General features: G+C 43.8%; 2 protein-coding genes across 2 annotated transcripts; both read left to right on the top strand.

Moving 5' to 3' along the window:
• Positions 1 to 6,780: 6,780 nt before the first annotated feature.
• Positions 6,781 to 8,730, top strand: MELLADRAFT_66109 (uncharacterized protein; the record flags this gene model as incomplete). The annotated part of the gene is made up of 5 exons (XM_007413856.1): positions 6,781 to 6,835; positions 6,896 to 7,467; positions 7,555 to 7,662; positions 8,159 to 8,269; positions 8,500 to 8,730. 5 exons carry the CDS (start codon positions 6,781 to 6,783, stop codon positions 8,728 to 8,730), a joined length of 1,077 nt encoding a protein of 358 aa, XP_007413918.1.
• A 2,386-nt stretch (positions 8,731 to 11,116) lies between these two features.
• Positions 11,117 to 13,250, top strand: MELLADRAFT_90715 (uncharacterized protein; the record flags this gene model as incomplete). The annotated part of the gene is made up of 5 exons (XM_007413857.1): positions 11,117 to 11,629; positions 11,815 to 12,023; positions 12,279 to 12,350; positions 12,544 to 13,188; positions 13,241 to 13,250. The coding sequence occupies 5 exons, from the start codon at positions 11,117 to 11,119 to the stop codon at positions 13,248 to 13,250; spliced, it is 1,449 nt and encodes a 482-aa protein (XP_007413919.1).
• Between the last annotated feature and the right edge of the window lie 6,751 nt (positions 13,251 to 20,001).

Consider the following 20,001-nt stretch of genomic DNA (forward strand, 5'->3'; position numbering starts at 1 on the left):
TTTTTTTTTTAAAAAAAAAGTTGTGTAGGCAGTGTTCAGAGTGCTATTTTGATTGTTCTATGTTAGTTTGTTCTAAGATATGTGTGTTGCTAGTTTGTTTGATATTTCTAGTTTTTATATTTTTATTCTCTTTTTGCATTTATATTTTGTTATTGTTTTTTGTTTATTGTGTTTGTGATTCTTTCCGCTACCACCCCGTAGGGACATACATGTTTATTAAGTAATTTATCACCCTTGGCTTTTAGCCTTGGGATTTGCCCAAACCTTTTAACCGCTATGGTATTTTTATACCTGGTATTTTTTAAGTCAAACGTATTCACATTTCTGTGGAAGAAAATTCATTATCTAATACCCTCCCTGCTTCAAAAATCTATTGAGATTGTACATGTCAACTGTAAGACCCATACGTACATAGCATCTTTTGTTAAGAATATGTGATCAGGATTTAGTACAACAGTCAGCAGTCAGTCATCTCAAACATCAGTCTGTTGGCAAGCAAAATTATCCCATTGTCTATCTTTTCCCTAATCCAACAATATAGGATCTCAATGTATCTTGTTCTAGCACAGAAAATAGGATTAACAGCCAGAGAGATTTCTTGGTGGTCATTGAAGAGTGGAAGTTTATCATTGGTCGGTATTATCAGATTGTTGAATATTTTATGCAGCCAAATTGACTCCTGACTGGCTTGCACTACTGCTTTGTACTCTGCCTCTGTGGTAGAAAGAGAAATAACAGGCTGATCCTTAGACTTCCAGCTGACAGGACCACCAAAAATCATGAATGGATACCCCATTGTGGAGTGTTGAGTCTCTGTACAACCAGACCAGTTGGCATCCACATAGTTTGCTGGACTTGCATAAGCCAATGAACCATATAATGAAGAGGGTGCACTGCAAGTGATTTGATAAGAAGAAGTACTGCTTAACCACAAACAGTAATTGTGAAGGTGATCCTGATAACCCAGAAAAATGCATTTCTTTACCACTGGACTGAATTTAGACAGGCAAAATGGTTTGGGGATAAACAAATATACATTCCACCCAAACACATGCAAGTGGTCCATACCAGGTATTTTCCCAGCCCACAACACCTGAGGAGTATTGAAGCCTAAGCTTGCTTCAGGACTACAATCCTCAAGATAAACTGGGGTAGAGACAGCCTCCCCCCAGAATATCATAGGGCAAGAGAGCATCCATAAGCAAGCAACAAGATTGTTCTGTAGTTGTATGCTTACCATGCTCTTATATGGGGTTTTGTTGAGGAGTATATGGTGCATTAAAAGCGAATTGAATGTCATGATCACAAAGAAATCCAATAAACTCAGATGACAGGAATTCCCCACCAATGTCATTCACCAATTGCTTAATGGATAAGTCAATTTGTTTTTCAACCAAATTTTTGATTTGCACAAAATAGTCACCATGTCTGTGTGGTGTTTGCTGGTCAAAGAGTGCATATGAGTTGCCTTTGTGCCTCAAAGGCAGTCCGCATGCGCTTGTTGTTGGGCAACTGCCACAAAGAGACAGTGAGTGAAGGGTTTTGGATTTATGTTTCAAAATATATACATGTTTAAACTTGGTGTAATCATTGGTGAGTTTAAGATAGTAATAACCCCTTCTTATTGATTCAGGAGTAACACAGCCACTAAGATCACTGTGGATAACTTCAAGAGGATTATATGGACAAGGGGTTTCCTGGGAAAGGGAAGACAATGGTGCTTGTGCTTGCTGAAAATACATGTGGAACAAGTACATAGATAGAGGGAGTACAAAGGAATGAAAGAGCATTGTCATGTAGTAATGGTTTAAGTGTCCTAAGTGTCTGTGTAAGAGTATTGAGTTGTCAGGTGATGTTGTCTTTGAAACAGATAAACCAAAAGACTTACCATGAGACAGATTCAAGACAGAAATTCCATTTGAGATAAACCCATCCAATACAATTTGTGAGGATTTTTTAATTTCAAACTTGTTATCACCAGAATTAAAGAGTTGAAAACCTTTGGAAAAGAGTTAAGAAAGGCTGATCAAGTTGCTTATGAGAGAAGGGATGTGTAATGTATTGTAGAATGATAATTCCGAGTTGAGAGCTTTCACCAGGACACTACCTTTACCAACAGCTTGAATAGAATTCCCGTTGGGAAGGAACACACTCTGAGAGCATTTGGAGTAGGTCTTGAATGATGATTGATTTTCTAAACATGGTGACAGAGGTACCACTTTCTATTAAGTCCAACACTTTATCCCATTGCTTCTGAACAGCAGCTAGTGGAAGTCATAGCAGGTGGAACAGGCGGAGCAGAGAAATCCTCCCATGTAGGTAGCAAGTAACACAGTAGAAGCAGAATTAGAAGTGGACTGTCATGAACCCTTGTTCCTCAGGTGCGGAAAAAATTGATGGCATTGTTCATAAGCATGAGCCGTGTCTGGGTTATGATTCCCCTTTGAGCATATGGGAATATTATAAGCGTACAGGCTTTGATAAAACACAAAGAGTTCCAAGTACACCACGGGGCAGGTGGCATGTGACGCTCATGTGAATTTTGACCCTGCATGCTGTCTACATCGTCATACCCAATGTGAGTTACACGTGCTAGCCAGTGTGAGCATCACCCAATCTAACCCCTATCATAACAAGGTGAGCATCTCACATCATGACGAGGTGGAATAACTCACACATTGACAAGATGAGTTATCTGAAATGACAACAGTACAGGCTTGATCACCAATGACAGGTTGAGTGATTGCCCTCAGTGCTCATTCACCTTATTTGTTCTTAATAGCCAGCCCACTTAAATTGGGATGGGCTGTTTTTTTGCTGACAGAATTGTGCATAACAGAATTCATCTACTATTTGCATTGACAAATACTCTTCAATACTACATACATATATCAAGCTAATACAAGAGATAAGATTGGAAGAGTACAGCCAAAAAATAGAGACAGAAAGACTCAAACAAAATAAAATAGACCTGAAGGTGATGGGGATCTTTGTATCAAAGGAAATGATGATGTAGATATGACTGAATGTGAGACATGAAGCCAAATAGATGTATGTATTACTTACCTAATACATACAGGTGATTGAGCCAGTGATTGAGCAATCTGTGGACAAGGGAGAGTCGGATAAAAAGGAAGATTCAGATAAAAAGTAGTTACAAGAAATCAGTAAACTTGAATCGTGAAGTTAAGATGTTTGAGAACAAGAACATCTCACTTGATCTATTAAGTTTTTGTAGATTGTTACTTTGAAAGAAAGGAGCTTGTCTTGAGTGTATCTGTTTTGTTGAATGATTTTATTTGTTTTACTATAGCTGATCTTACTGATTCTCCTGATCCGATAGAAATGAAAAAGATTGGTCAAGGTTGATTAGTTCATTTGGTTTTGAATTGAGTGATTGTTTATTGAACTTCAGACAAATTGGCTTTGAAGTAGCATGATGAAGTTTGATTGTTTTATAAGTTCTTTTGAAATTCATACTTCCATTCTGCTCGATCTATTCTTCATGATTTTCATTCCGATTTTGTAAGAGATGATTCAAGGGATCGAGATAAAGCAGAACAAACAAACCTGATAATTTTTTTTTGAACTGTTGTATCTTCTTCTAAAGGTGGAGTACAGAGTAATTCAACACAGGATAGTTTCAAAGCTGTCAACCCGTGGATCATCAAAATAAAATGTCATGAGCACAAAGAACAAGATAGGAAGGACCGAGCATGATCAAATCAAAATGAGTCTTTGGAGAAGAGAAAAAGAGGGAAACTTACAATGTTATAAGTGAATTGATATTGTTGAAGGAGAATAAAGGGCATCAATGAATATGATAGCATCAAAAGAAAATCGAACAGAAAAGATTGATGTGAAGGACAGATAAACTTACCATGATGTTATCCAGTTTGTTCTTGCAATCTATTACATTGATGTGATGCAGTTGATGAACCTTGCTATTCAAGATGCGAGAGTGAGATTTCCTGTGATTGATTGAAGTGGTTACGTTTGAGGGGGTTGTGTGCGGAACAACTTAGACGGACAACGGTGGTCAATGGAATTTGGAGAAGTACTTAAAAACCGGTGACGTCACTGTCCCTCAAAAAAATAAAAAAATAAAAAAAAACCAAAAAATTGTAAAGTACAAATATTGCTGGGTTCTCAAGAATTTGAGTCATCCAAGCTGATTCCGGTGCTGAGCAGCTGGCTGACAGGTCCTGCTCACACACATCGGCTCACCCGCTAATAGGCTGGTACATCACATGAGCGTAACGTGATCTTGCTGCTCACAGCGAGCTCATGTGTAGAACGGGTGACAAGCTAGGGTGAGGGCCACGTAGCCGCGGTCACACTGCTGCCACCTGTTCTACACAACGACTTGGCGTGGTCATACCCAACTTACATCTCACGTGGTCCCAGTTCAAAGTTGCCCCGTGGTGTAGGCAGACAGAGAACACGAGTAGTGAAGGAAAATCTGAGTACCTAATGGTACAAGAAACACACACAAGAATGGACAAGAGGAAAACTCTTAGGAGAGAAAACCCAGACATTCTTATTATAGTAAAAGCAACTTGTGAAACCAAAGTAAAATAAGAAAGATTAAAGAAGGAAGCAAAAAACATTGATGACATGAATAACACACGAATGAAGCAATGAACATTAAGGAAGAGATCATGATGTTACAAATAAGGAAGATGAATTAATTATCTTAATAGATACGAAGGAGTACGTTTAGTAGGAGATTTAAATTGTACGTTATACGCAGAGGATCGAGAAGAGTTTATAGAGGTTTTCTGGTGGTCTACATGTTCCTGTATATGATGTATGACTGAGTTAACGGAAAGTTTATTGTCAACTAGTTTGGCACTATGGATGATCATTGTTTTAAGGTCGTCAAGATCGTCAGACAGTAGATGAAGAATAAAGTATGCAATCATCTCATTATTGTCAGTCTCAACACCAGTTGCAGCAAGGTTATTCACTGTAGTTCGAACAGTTGTCATAAGACCTTGCAAGTCATATGCGTTGCATGATAAAGTAAAGAGTTGAGAAAACACTCGAGCTCTGTTATAAGCTTTGGTAGATGTAAAGTGTTCCACAATCCTTTTCCAGAGTACTTGGGGATTCTTGCGATTTGATTGATTAACTAAAAGTTCAAAGACCCGATTGCTTAACTTAAATCGCAGTAAACCAACAAGAAACTTGCAGCGAATGTTGTATGTCGCAAGTTGAGTAGGGTCAGTGGGAAATGATTCGGTGCGATCCACAATCCCAATCAAATTCATCATCATCATGTAAGACTCAATCTTTTGATGCCACAAAGAGTAGTTGTCCTCGGTGAGGTCCGGCACACTTGTATAAGATTCAGTTGTGAGGCTGAGCTCAAGAGAAGAAGTGATGTTGTTCGTCATAGTAAGAGTCTGTGTAGGGGTAGAGTGTCTAGAAGAAGTTTCCAAAGACTGATCTAGTTGATTGGTAAAAATTCGACTTAGTAGGCCGTCCTTGGTTTAGAGGAGTCCTGGTAAGACGTCGGAAGCAGATTGATGTAGTTGATCGTAGGAGTTGACTAAAGAATCCTAGGAGTCCTGGGAAGTTGATCACTCTCAAAAGTGGAGTTGCTCATGAAACAATTGAAATAACAAGAAGTGATCTATAGTGATACTGGGCTCATGACCTATAGAAGGTCAAGCTTTGAAAGACTCAGTAAGACAGTGATGAGAACACAATTGATGCGCAAAAGCAAAATGTACCTGATGAGAAACAAAATATAAGGATGAAAGAAAAAAAGGAAACTATGTACTAAGAGAGAATACATACATTCTTATACACTAACAAGATCTCTTAAAACCATGGTACAAGATTTGCATAGTAGCAGGAAGTAAAATGTGACGTCATAGAGGAAACTAACAGTAACACTGATAATGATGATATCATACATGATGAATGTGAAAGAAACTTCATTATCTAATAAGGAGTCCACATAGGTAAGGGGTTGGTAAAAAGGAAACTGTCCAATAAGTTCTAGATGTTTAACCTGCTACCGTTGGTTGCCCTCCACGGTCAACAGGTTATCAATCACAAGCTGATCGACCAGCCTTGAAACAATGGTCTATCTACATACTCTCATTGATGTCTGGAAAAGTCATAGCATTACCCACAATGATGTACAGCCGTTGTGAGAAATAATGGTTTTTTTTTCCCTCCCAGATTTTACTGGGTTTCTGACTTTAAATTTCTAGGGCATTTTCGACTGACCAGTGGGTGAGGATCTTGGTTTCCTCTTGCACATCAATCTTGCGACCACATTATCTAATTGGCCACTCCTTGTCCGAGCAGGGTTTCTTATTGATCATCCCTCGTTCAAGACTCACGACCTTACCACCCACTGCTCTGCGATGAACTGGCCGGCCGGAACAAGGGATGGCAAGAAGAACTGCGGTGACATCGAGTCTTCTTGGATCCCTTTATCGACGTGCAATTCAACCAATAAACCAAATCATCCCACTTCACCTCATTTCTTTTTGATCTTTTGCCACTTTTTGGCCAGCAATTCAGCTTGGTTCATCCTTTTCACTCTTTATCATCCTCTGCTTTTGTAACAGCTGTACTCATCGATTCCACGTTCCGTTTTCTTTAGTTTTAGGGTTGTTCACCAAGCTAGTGTTTTCACGTTAACCGCCAACTTCAACTGGGCCACATCCAAGCGAATCCAAGTCCACATCAGTAAGTCTCGAAATTGTATTCGGGTTTGATCATACGCTGATGTCTCGGTGTTGATCCAACTTGCCAGACATGCCATACGAACCTATTGGAAATCTGATTCACGAGCACAAGGATGCCGATGAGGGTAAGTCACATTACTCTGAATGTGACTCATGTTCACAGTACTGACATGGTTCTATGCCAGTTTTCAATCCGGCTTATTTGATTGCGGACGGTGACGACGCCCCAGCACGTCATCCAACGCTTGAGCGCCTCTGGCGTCAAGGTACGGAAAGCCGTCGCTTAATGGAGGAAAGCCAGTCTTTCACAATCGCCGTGACCTTCAAGATCCACACGAACAATACGGTTGACGTGGCTCCTGGCATGGCCAAATCCAAGTCTTCTTCGAAAGTCACCGCCGCGAAGAAGAGGGCTGCACCGGCTCCGAAGTTTGCCGTTATTGATTATTCGGACTTCAAGGACGGTCAGGTCTTAGACTTCAAGGTCTTCCTGTACGGAAAGTCGCTGAACAAGCTGAAGGATTTGGTGGGCAACTTGTGTGACCAATACTTTGCCGGGATCAAGAAGGTCGTGCTCAATAGCGCATTAACGCCTTTGCTGAACTGGAATGCTACTGTTGGTTTGAAGAAAACCAAGTTGATCGATTTCAAAGGATATCAAGAGTTTGTGACCAACTTGGGCAAAAGTCGAAGCTCAAAAGGTAGCATCAACATCACGTTGGAGAAACCTCAAGTCAAGGAAAAGAAGAACGCTCAGGTGAGCGTTTTGACTTTATCATGTTTATCTTCGGCTTTGTTAACTGACACGTTCTGGTTATATATTCTACATATTCTGGTCATGTAGGCTAGTGGAGCAATGGCGTATATACAAGGGACCAATGGGCCCAACCCAATTGAAGCGGAATTTGCGGCTTCGAAAGAGGAAACCGTTGCAGCGCAAGAAGAGACCTTGGTAGGTCCCTCATTGTCTCGTATTTGTTTCTTTCTGACTAACCGAGCCTTGTCTGTATCGGTAGGCCGTCAAAGCTGCCAAAGATCTTGAACCTGAGGCCGCCACGATTTACCAAGGCCACCTCAAAACAGCCCTCGGGGGCGATGGAGCCATCTTGACCGCGCCTTGGGACCCAAATTTCTTTTATTGGTTCACGCATCGATGTGCGTTCATATGGGCGAAGGCAATTGTAAGTAATTCCCTGGTCTCCTCTCGTCCATGTTCAAGCTGATGTTGGTTTCTCCTACAGCGCAATGGTTAAACAACCCGCGGCATTCCACCAAACATGGCGGAATACAAGAGGGAAATGTTCAATAACTCGGTCATCCATAAGAGTATGAACGTGGACAACCGAGTCAAGAAACGCTACCCGGTCCCCTGACCAGCTCACACCTCCATAGCGCCCCAAGCAGGAGGCTCTCGCAACTTCTTTCCAAACAACTCCTCGGCTGAAAAGAAGGTTAAGCAAGAGCCGAAAAGCCCTTCTCCATCTCCCGCCAAACGTTTTTTGGCACGAACTCCCTCTCTTAGGGAGGTAGGTGGCCAAAAGAAGGTCAAGGTTGAGGAGGTGAGTTCTTATCACCCTCCTCGCATGGAAGATCCTCAAAAGGCTGACTGTCCTCCCCAACTGTTTCAGGATTAGGCATTCGAAAGGGGAATTTGATCTCGCTCCTGACCAGCAAGGATTGCCCGGAGTCCGAACCTTACGTTTCTGACTCCGATGTGGAGTTCGTGGTCACTCATGACACCCTCTTAGATGACTTCCTGTTTTAATGTGATGTACCCCGCAACGATGAGGCCACACGCTCGATCCTTCGCAAGGCCAATGTCACCTCTTGGACTGATCTCGTCCCCAGCGTGCAAATGACGGCAAACGTCCTCACGGGTCATGGTATGACCTTTGACTTGGCCACTCGCCTGCTCGAGACTGCCGCGGAAGCGGATGCCCAATATGCGAAATCGCCTACCCCCAAGCAAACTCTTATTCGATGTACAGCCCGAGCAGTACAACACCTGAAGAATCTTTGACTATACTATCTTTCCATAAATGACTCCGAATGATTGTTTTAACTTGAGATCTTCTACTCCTACATACACGTTGTTAGGCCCATACACGTTGTTATTCCGTTTTTTTCTACCTTTAGCTTGCCGATTAAATTTTCTTGTCTTGACCTGGATGGTCCACGTTGTAATTGGCCTTGAAGGGCTGTTTTGCAAAAAATTCTGAAGTGTCTCGTCATCAGAGGACCGATGCGAGAAACCCAAAGTGAGCACAAAAAAAAAGTCTCGGCCAATGAGACTTATGAATGATTCATTGTTCATTCATGGAATCATTCCAAAGTTGAACAACCTCCCAAGAGAATCGAGCATCAGAGATCCTCAAATCCCCATTGCAGGATGAAAAAAAAACTCCCTGCAAACGATTTCATAGGGTGCTCGAGAATCAGTTGGGAAAAAGACTTCTTACCCTTGAACAGGAACTCGTCAAAGGCACTGTGTTGTTTTTTTTAAAAAAAAACAAACAATACATGGATCCAAGGTATACTCAAACATCACCACCGCGTTGACCACATCTGATAACATGACCCAAGCGTTGACAACATCTGATAAACAAAAGACCTGCCTACATATAACCACTACCCTTGAACAACTTGTTGCACAATCCTTCAGTAAAAACCTCCATCATGGTCTCCCATACAACAGCGCGCTCGCCTGCGACAACAATGGCGCCTTGAAGTCCTTGGGTTCTTCTGAGGCTGGCTTTGACAGGAGAGAACCCCTTCTCAATCGGGTTGAGGTCCGGGCTATACGCCGGTAAATACAATAGCCTGACCCCGCGAGCCTCGCACAACTCAGCAACCGCGCCACTGTGATGAATTGGGGCGTTGTCTAACACTAACACAGAGTTTGTTGCCGGCCATGGATTCATGGCCGGTAACTACATAATTATTAAAACAATATCAGCAAGTTAATACTGATCGTACCTTGCACGGCCAAATTCACTCACCAATTCGTTCTCCAAGAATGATTCAAAGTCGAGGCAAGAATATCCTCCTTGCTTGATGGTGATCACCAATAAGCCATTAAGCGAGATGGCAGGTAAGGCTGACCAACGGCCGGATTGAGTGGGCCTAGCGAGCCAAGGCGTACGTTCTCCAATGGGGGCTCGGGCGTACTCGCGATACAAACGGCGCTTTGCAATGGCGGTCTCATCTAGTGAAAGAACATGAACAATCAGCTTTTACTGACACACTCCACATGTCAAAGGAAAGCTTACCAGCAAAAACGAGGCAACGAAGGTCAATATCAAGCACTCTTGCCATGTAAGCCCCTCGCGCGGCCAAACTTTGGTTGGGATGAACGGTTCGCGCTTTCTTTGGTGTCCAACACAGGCGATCTCGTAGCTTGGTAGAAAGTGTCTTGATGGAGACTTCTTTGTTAAACCAATCTCTAATTTTGCTTTGAAGTTCATCTAAATATAAAGTCGGGTCGAGGCGAAGGCTGTCCAGGACAAAAAGGCGCTCGGGTCCACCCAGGATTAACGGAGCGCCACGATCCATGTGATCCATGGGGTTCGTGACCACTGAACGGGTTTCCTGATAGAGATTGACCCAGCGGCGTACGGAGGTAAGCGCCAGGTCCATTCCAAGGGTTTGGGAAATATCCTGAAACCGAACCCCGGTGAGGGCCAAGCAAACAACAGCGAGTTTGATTTCTGGGCTGTGATGAGCCAATCGAATCTGAAAACTAGGAATATGAGCAAAGAGAGAAGTGGTAAGGAGAAACAAATGAAACACAGTTACCGGTGGCATATTGGTGATGATTTAGGGAAATGGATGTCGAGGTGGAATGGATATGGGCCTGGCGAAAAAAAAACGATGATATCGCAGAGGAGCCCTGCCGACTGACACCTCTGAGATGATTGGAACCTACCAGAAGATCCACCAAAGCTGCGAGCTGCTTCGAGAAATGTATATGTGATTCCGTGGGAAACTGTCAAATCAATCAACAGCTTCATTCATGTGATCCCACTTGAAAAAAAGAACGAAGATATTTTTTTCGAAAAAAAAAATGTTTTTTCCTCGTGGTTAGTGCTCAATTAACTCAGTGAAATATGGTACAAAGTGTTCCAAGAAGGGAAAGCACGGCGAAAGGAAATCACGAATGTGTAAATGAAACCTTGCCTATACGAGTTTACATTAGGAAGCCACCTTTTTGTGAATGATGTGTCTAAATGAAGTTGTTTGTTAACATTACATACTATAGTATTATTGTTCCCCCAAACTCAATTCGAATGTTCTAACAAGTCTTCATCTCCTTCTCCCACATTCTTCATCATTCTCAACATCATACACCTCTTCCTACTCTCTCACATTTGACTGTCTGTTCTTGCTAGTGCTTTAGTTTCTTTTTCATGGAAGCAAATGCAGCAAATCAGAATAGAACGGTGGCAGAGTGTATTCTCAACATACTCGAAAACTATGAACATTACGGAGGCTGTAATGCGTACTCAATGCTGGCCCTTAGGGCAGAATTCGCGGTTTATATCCCGTTTACGCATCCAGAATTCCATAGACACTTCTCCGCGTTCACTATCCAGGCAGTCGAGATTGACAGACGTCATAACAGATGGTGTTATCCTATTGGAGGACCTGTACCCCCGCAAGACATTCCTATCGAAAACCAAATCCCTTATATCTATCCCCCTTTCCCACCGAATGGAGACCCTCCTCAAACCCCACATATGGGAAATCAACAACCAGAACGTCGACAACAACAACAACAACTCGGTGACCAACAGAGACAACAGCAGGGTAATGGCCAAGCCAACCCCGAAGGTCTACAATTGGGTGGCAGATATCCACAGGAAGTAGAGAAAGAGGGAGATCAAAGAAGAGTCGCAGAAAACGCAAACGGAGATCACGCCGTAACAGCTCTTCTGACAGCTCTGACTCGGCAGACTCAGACTACGAATACTCTTTCGCCAAACGCAAAGATGAAAACGATAAAGATATTACGCAAGAATCAAGAGATATCAGAAAATATCAAAACGAATATAGGAGTAACACTCTCAAAGATGCAGTTGATTCGTTTTGCTGGGTGGGAGATAAGCCTGCCAACTTTCCTAGCGCCCTGGTATGGGACCTATTACAATACAACTATATCGAACTTGAAAAAATCAATGCTGGTGTGGTTCCAGATTCCTCTGAACACGTGCACAAGTCTACCAACAAAGATGCAGCTTCAAAAATTAAACCTCGTCAATTCACCGAGTCCGGGGAGTGGCGTAACGCTCTTAGCATTTTGTTTCTGCAGCATTCGTAAGTTTAAAAAATTGTTATATACTCCGATAGGTGCCCTTTCACAAAGGGGACCATCTCCATCCGTCGATACTCCATACATTACACCTCCTCTGTCTTGCTCATTTTCCCCTATGAACATGTAAAGATACTACTCCAAATGTATTCAGGATGGCGTCAAAGAAGTCTCTCTGACATACCCTGTCTTTTTTCTTTCCTTTTTTCTCCAACCGGGGTTTATCCATACCACACAATATCTACGTACGGGTGTCTCAGCCTTCAGCAGCTATGTTGTTTGAAAAATACACCAGACACGTCAAGTCGCTGGAGATTATTTTCACACGTAGGGTAAGCAAATACACTTCCTCTACGGCTCCTAATCATACTACCTCCCATCACATGAGTACCCCCTGTGGGTCTCTTCTTCGTTCCGCGGATGACGCTACCAAGGATACCTCTTACTACATACCCATCTCTAGACTCATATCTGGAAAGCTGACAATAAGTTGGTTTGTACATACCGTGTTCATTTCCTAACTAGGGAAACTGGCGCGACGTCATACGATATGATGCAGAAATGCGCAAAGTCTTTGCTGCCAGCCGCCACCTCTCCTTTGCGGATTTCGACAGCAGAGAACTCGATCATGTTAAAGCCTTGGCTTGGCCGAAAGGAGACAGTAGACGGAGCCAACAGTCCGAATTCCTACGGCCGATTCAAGGGAGCTCCTCTAGACCTACGATTCGTGCTTCATCAGAGAAGTCTAGATTGTCCAGATCACCCAGAGATGGACTCAAATTCAAAGATACGAGTAACCTTCCAAAAAATCAACAGATCTGCAGGGGATGGAACGTCAACAAATGCCCGGATCCGCCGACATGCGGCAGGATTCATGGCGTCTGCGATGTTCTGGGGTGCAACAAACCTCACAAACGATGCTTCCACCCCAAGTAAACCTTCGGGTGCCCCCCAGGGTCTATTGTTCGATGCTGCTTGCTTCAAAGATGACATCCTACGCGAGATGGCCGACCGCGATTACGGTTCGCGGAAGTTCAAACGTGGCTATGAATGGGAATGGCCGGGCGCCGCCGGTTATTCAAATGTGATCGATTCTAGTTTGTGGGCAAGTCCCCTAGACAAGCCACCCCCTCTGTCCTCCGATAAGAAGGCAGCTTATGCTCTCAAACAGTATAAGGAGTTCTTCAAAATCGTTTCCCCGATCGATGTAGGCATGTTCGAGTTTCTCCTAAAAGACCATCCGAACCAACCTTTTGTGGCTTCGGTGGTTCGCGGTTTGCGTCATGGCTTCTGGCCCATGAGCGACCTCCCTTACGACAATATTGTTTTTACGAAGAACCATCAAGTGTGCAACCAAGTGCCGGAACTATTGACAAAAGCTTGCGATGAAGAAGTCCAAGCGGGCCGCTACTCTCCTGGGTTTCACACCCTGCTGCCGGGTATGAAGGTGTCCCCTCTTCTTCTTGTCTCAAAGAAAGGGTTGACAAAACTGCGTGTCTGTACCGATATGAGCTATGGGAAACCGTCCCTGAACGACTACATCATCAAAGACCGAGTATGTGTGTCTTTCGACTCCCTAATCTCTTTCGCGCCATACATGGTGGAGTTGGTGAAACGCGGGATCCCTCTGGTCTTATGGAAATCCGACGTCCAAAACGCCTACCGAATCTTGGCCATGGCTCTTGCCTGGCAACTGCGCCAGGTAGTATGTATCAACAACATGTTTCACATTGATTGATGCGCCAATTTCGGTTCCGCAGCGCCACCCAAGATCTGGTGCTCTTTCTTCTCTCTGGTGCTGTGGATCGCGCGAACTCGTATGGGTATCTCCCGTATGAACAATCTCATGGACGATACTTGGGGAGTCAGCCCGTTGCATTCAATGGTGACGTTCCAAAACCACCGGGTTCCTCTTGACCAAGCAAAGTTGCTTCTCCTCTTCGACCTTCTATGCATTCCTTGGAAATGGAAGAAACAAATCCAAGGCATTGACATCGAGATCATCGGCCACTTCGTGAGGGCAAAGGAGCTCTTGTTCTCCCTACCCGACGACAAAAAGGCGGACTTGATTGCTGCTCCGCGCTCTTTCACGTTATCCAAATCAAAGACGCTTCGTGAATGGCAGTCACTTCTTGGTTGGGCCTCCTGGGGGCTAAATTCCTTTCCTATGGGTCGGTGGGCTCTTGAGTCCTCCTGGGAGAAGATCAGCAGTAAAGAGCACAAATCTCTAGTAGTTCCCCACAACAAAACCGTTCAACGTGATTTTAAATGGCTGGCGGACCAGCTAGAGAGGTCCTCCGGAAATTTCTTTCTTACGTCATCTATCTGGTCGATCCGCGAAGCAGATTTCCTGTGTACAGCTGACGCCTGTCCCGAGGGGCTAGGGATATGGCTTCCAAATTCGATCGAAGGATTTCATTTCAAATTCCCTCTGCCTTCACGCGACATTTATTGGGCTGAATTAGCGGCGACTTCCCACGCCATCCTCATCAGTCTAGAGCGTGGGGCAAAGAAGTTATTCATCTGCTCTGACTCGTCAAATGTTTGCGACCTCTTCCTTTCTCATTGACCGGTAGAGAAGGTACAATTGTTGTTTTCGCGGTTATCACTAGGATTCTCAAGGCGGAAGCCGACGTTCGCGTATGCCACCTGGCGGGTGTCAAGAATGTGTTCGCGGACGCGCTGTCACGAGGCGAGCTCAGCGATGTCAGAAAACTTATAAGAGAGACCGCTCTTTCCCCCCTGGACGCTTTCTCAGTGCTACCTGATGGTGGTTTTAATCCAGCTAATTTGTGAACATGTCCTTTTCTTCGAAAACCGACTTATCGCTCGCCATCGCCAGGGCTGATGCAGATCAAGCGTTGGCGGCTACTACTAAAGCTAAATACCGTTGTGCTATTATTTTGTTTCTAAATTTCTGTCATTCGGAGTCGCTCGCTCCTGTCCCTTCTAAAGAGCTCCTCATGTTGTTCATCTCTCATTCCTGTCGCCGTATAAGCCCTCGCACAGGACAACGAGTATCTCCTCGTACCGTCGAAGCGTATCTATCGGGTATTGCCTCTGCTTTCGCTCCGTCTTTCCCCAACATCACCGACATCACCAACAGCAAGGATGTCCGTGACGTCATGAAGGGTTGTAAAAGGCAATTCTCGTCTCCCGTTCTCAGAAAAGAGCCTTTGTCCATCCAAGATTTGTCATTAGTTCACTCCTCCACGACACAACATCTCGACTCGCTTCTCTTTCTTGCCATGCTCACCACGGGTTTTCACGGCTTACATCGCTTAGGCGAGTTAGCGGTCCCGGACGCCTCCACCCTCCAAGACAGCCGAAAGGTTATTAAGCGCACCTCCCTAGTCGTATCTCAGTGCAGCGGCTTTTTGCGCTATACACTACCCTACAACAAAAGCGACCCGTTCTTCCTTGGTTGCTCAGTCATTCTCAGCAAGTGCAACATTTCTGGCGCTTGCCCAGTCCAAGCTTTACTCAGTTATCTCAAATACAGAGATCATTTTTTCCTCATGTTGCCTTTTCTCTTTATCACTAGCAAAGGGAAACACCCTACCAGGTCTTGGTTTCTACGTCGTTTCCGCAAGTTCTTCTCGAAAGAAAAGTCTGGCCACTCTATGCGCTCAGGAGGAGCCTCTGCCCTGGCCCGTGCTGGCCTTCCTCTAGATTACATACAAGATGTAGGCCGCTGGTCAAGCGAAGCCTTCAAAACCTACATACGAGATCACCCTATCATGCGGTTGCCGCTCCAACGTCAATTCCCTCTGTCCACAAACGGCCACCTGGGAGCTGAAGTCTCATTTGCCCCAGCGTCTACCACCCCTTTATAAAAAATTCTTTCTCGTAAGCCTATAAATCTTCTTTATTTCCCAAACATGTATTGTTTGCAGGATGCTATTCCCACACACGCTCTTTGATCCTGTTCTCCAACGAGCGTATAACTCGTGCAGGCATCATTGGTTTTTGACCCCATTTCTCTTCATCACAAGTCTCTTTCATACCATCACCATTCTGCCGTTTAGGTGGGCGGAAAATGGGGGCTGACACATCTGTTTCTACTTTCACGATTCTCTATCGTTTCCAGATTCTTTGTTTAAGTCTCTCACGACGCAATACAACTTTCGTTCGCGCTACCGCTCCGCGTACACCATAAGCTACCTAACGCTTAGTCCCTATGCGTCTCCCAGTCCCAAACACATGTAACTTATTCCTCGTGGTTGGTGCTCGATTAACTCAGTGAAATATGGTACAAAGTGTTCCAAGAAGGGAAAGCACGGCGAAAGGAAATCACGAATGTGTAAATGAAACCTTGCCTATACGAGTTTACATTAGGAAGCCACCTTTTTGTGAATGATGTGTCTAAATGAAGTTGTTTGTTAACATTACATACTATAGTATTATTGTTCCCCCAAACTCAATTCGAATGTTCTAACAAGTCTTCATCTCCTTCTCCCACATTCTTCATCATTCTCAACATCATACACCTCTTCCTACTCTCTCACATTTGACTGTCTGTTCTTGCTAGTGCTTTAGTTTCTTTTCCCGCCCACCCTCACCTGAAAAAAAAAAATATTTCTGGTGTTTTAAGGTCTCTTTTCATATCTCCTTTCAGTCATGTTTTTTTTGGGGGGCTACTAAAAAGCGCCCGCAAATGAAACCTGAGACCACCCGCTTTTAGAATCCGGTGGTTACTAAGATTGTTGGACTGAACTGTGGTTCAGTCCCGAGGTACTGATTTGTGTGATTGTTGGAATCCAATCAAACGGAAACCGGGCGGTCTTGGAAGTTATCGAGAAGCCCTCAAAACCTCCCGCTACACATATCTCATCCACCATATTGATTGTTAACTTCAACTGGATTGTTAAGCTCTGCTCAAAAGACACTCAAATCAATAGACGCGACCTGCCCCTTCCAGTGTCCCCCTCAGGCTGAACTATCGTCTGTCTTGTACAATTAATGAGGCTAGAAACCTAACAGGATTCAAGGCTCTGAGCTGTTGTGACCATTCAAACAGTTTAATGGGGTTTGATCCCTCACTTGGTCTGGTCAAAGTTTCAAGACTTGCCAAATGAAGAGACTGGCAGACATACAGGCAATTCTAGCTTCATCGAGTCTGAATCTAGGAGGAGGGTGTAAAAGCCTTTTGGTTTGTACTCAGGATCCCTTCCTAACATCAGCCCCACCAGCGAGCCCTATAAATATTGTATGAACTCTAGAGTCTGGTTGCACACAAGTAGATCTCTGGGAGAAGCTCGGCAACTCGGGTGGCAACTTGCTATCCAGGTTGTGAGATGTGTGTACCGGGAGGTTTTGAGGGCTTCTCGATAACTTTCAAGACCGCCTGGTTCTGTTTGATTGGATTCCAACGATCACACAGATCAGGACCTTGGGACTGAACCACAGTTCAGTCCAACAATCTTAGTAACCACCGGATTCTAAAAGCGGGCGGTCTCAGGTTTTATTTGCGGGCGCTTTTTAGTAGCCCCCTTTTTTTTTGTATACTTTCTGTTATAGTATCTTATTTTCTTTATTTTTTTCTCTCTTTTATCATTTCCTTTTCTTCCATATGTAGGCGTACTACCTTTGCTAGAAAGGTTGCTCGCGCGACCGCAGATGAGAAGAGAAGAGATCCTGAATTTGGCCGCAGCCTGCTGCAAAGCCGCTGCGCAGCCCAAATCCAAAATCGGCCCGATCACAAATTTTCAACAAAATCGACTTGACCTGCTGATGGTCTCTGTCTTTGCCACATTCCGAGACTCATTATAACTATGCTTACAATAGATTGAGAACTTGGGTAGACAGGATCAATCATGCAGCGGAGCCCAGCTCTCATTCGATGAAATCGAACATGCACCTCAGTGCATATTCTTAAAGTCTATCTGGTGCAACGGTTTGCTGCCGTGGTCCTTCACTAAAAACCGACTCAACACATAGTAATGTGTTCGAGCCGGCGTGCTCTTTTGTCTTTTTTCCACTTCGATCTCATTGGAAAAGGACAAGTCTTTTTTTAAAAAAATCATTTACATATTCTTCTTGCCCAGTCAAGAGCTCAAACGAGGTTATGATATGAAAATGATTGCACTGACACAAAATGTGAATCTGATATGTCTTTCAAATTCCAGCAAAAAGAGTCAAACAGCCAGCCTTGAACCCATGCCAGCCAGACTGCCACACAGGCACTCGGGCGGCGCCAAACCACTCAACCAGTACTGCTTTGTGCACATACTCAAACCAAGCACTTATCACACTGGCAGCCCGGTAGAAGTCGCGCAAATTCGCTGTATGCTTGATTTAATCATCATGAGCTAGATATGTGTGCTTTATGATTGATCTCCCCAAAGCCAGAGATCAGCAGGTCAAGTCGATTTTGTTGATTGTAGTTGGAACAAGTTTTAACTTAGGGGAATCGGTGTCGGGCAAGGGTAGGACCCCGGTATGCTCCTATGAAGGGTACAGATCTAGAATTGTGACTTTTGAGCTCGCGCGGAGATACGACATATGGGATTAAACAGCGTTCTCTTGGATTTTACCGGTTTCTGCCTGAATTTCAGAGTCGCTAAGTCCAATACAGCTGATTGAAAAGACTAAACGTGTCTTAAAGCTATGGGTAAAGCCAGGGACAAGTTTCCGAGCAAGCTCAAAAGTCACATTTTTGGATCTGTACCCCTTATAAGAGCATGCCGGGGTCCTGCAAGGGTAGATCTTTCAGCGGAGTGTCGGGAAAGTTTCCTATTTCACGGTCTTCTAGATTGATCTATAGATCATTCCTTTGGTAATCAAGCCTGTTGACGGTTTTCGAGAATTCAGAATCATCTTGTGTTCTTCTCTCTTTACCTATCTAGTCTTTCTACTTTGTACAAACCATTATTACTTTATAAGATTTGTGTGTTCATCCATCTTCATTATCAACAATTTAGTTCTTCCTGATTCTCTCAAACATCTTATTACGAACTTTTTTGTCACCCACCTCTCCCACCCATGTTTGCTTCAGTTTGTACAGCTCGACCGTTTCGTGTGTTGTAGTGCCGCCCCTTGGGTCTCCGGTTTTCTCAATCTGCAATCCACGAGTCAGACCCTCCGGGGCCGTCTCGCGTTTTAGCTTTGGAAACTCTTCACGCCAAGCTCAGATCTTCTCAACAGCCAAAACCTATTCCAGATTTGTGATCGGGCCGATTTTGGATTTGGGCTGCGCAGCGGCTTTGCAGCAGGCTGCGGCCAAATTCAGGATCTCTTCTCTTCTCATCTGCGGTCGCGCGAGCAACCTTTCTAGCAAAGGTAGTATACTGTTTTGTTTCTGTTTTCTGTCTATTTCTGTTAGGAAGTTGTAGTTGTTCCTCGTTCCTCCCCATGGGGGCTGACACATCTGTTTCTACTTTCACGATTCTCTATCGTTTCCAGATTCTTTGTTTAAGTCTCTCACGACGCAATACAACTTTCGTTCGCGCTACCGCTCCGCGGTAGCGCTCCACGTACACCATAAGCTACCTAACGCTTAGTCCCTATGCGTCTCCCAGTCCCAAACACATGTAACTTATTCCACAATGATTTAGACCAAGTAAAATCTGGAAGTAGAGGAAAAAAAACCATTATTTGTCACAACGGCTGTATGTATGCACCATACAAAACCAAAAGGGCTGTCAAAAACCAGGATTGTTTAACAAATCTGAATCAAACAGATCCATTCTAAACATCCATTTCATGACCAAATCATTTCAACTTGATTCTCTTCATCTTTTATCCAAGAACCACAAAGCGTCAAAATAAAACCTGTGCCAAATGAATTTCCCATCATACTTTCAGATCATCTTCATTCATAAATAGCTTCTTCAATGATCCTACACCATTTGCTAAACCTTATCGACTTATCTTTGTTTGTTAATAATATTCAAGTCATACATATATAATATACAAGCAGCTCAAATCAAGAGACATTCAAAGCGTTGGTAAGATAAAAACAAACTGTGTGATTCAAGACAC

This window comes from Melampsora larici-populina (genome assembly GCF_000204055.1).
Source record: "Melampsora larici-populina 98AG31 unplaced genomic scaffold MELLAscaffold_39, whole genome shotgun sequence".
In the NCBI taxonomy this organism is placed as follows: domain Eukaryota; kingdom Fungi; phylum Basidiomycota; class Pucciniomycetes; order Pucciniales; family Melampsoraceae; genus Melampsora; species Melampsora laricis-populina.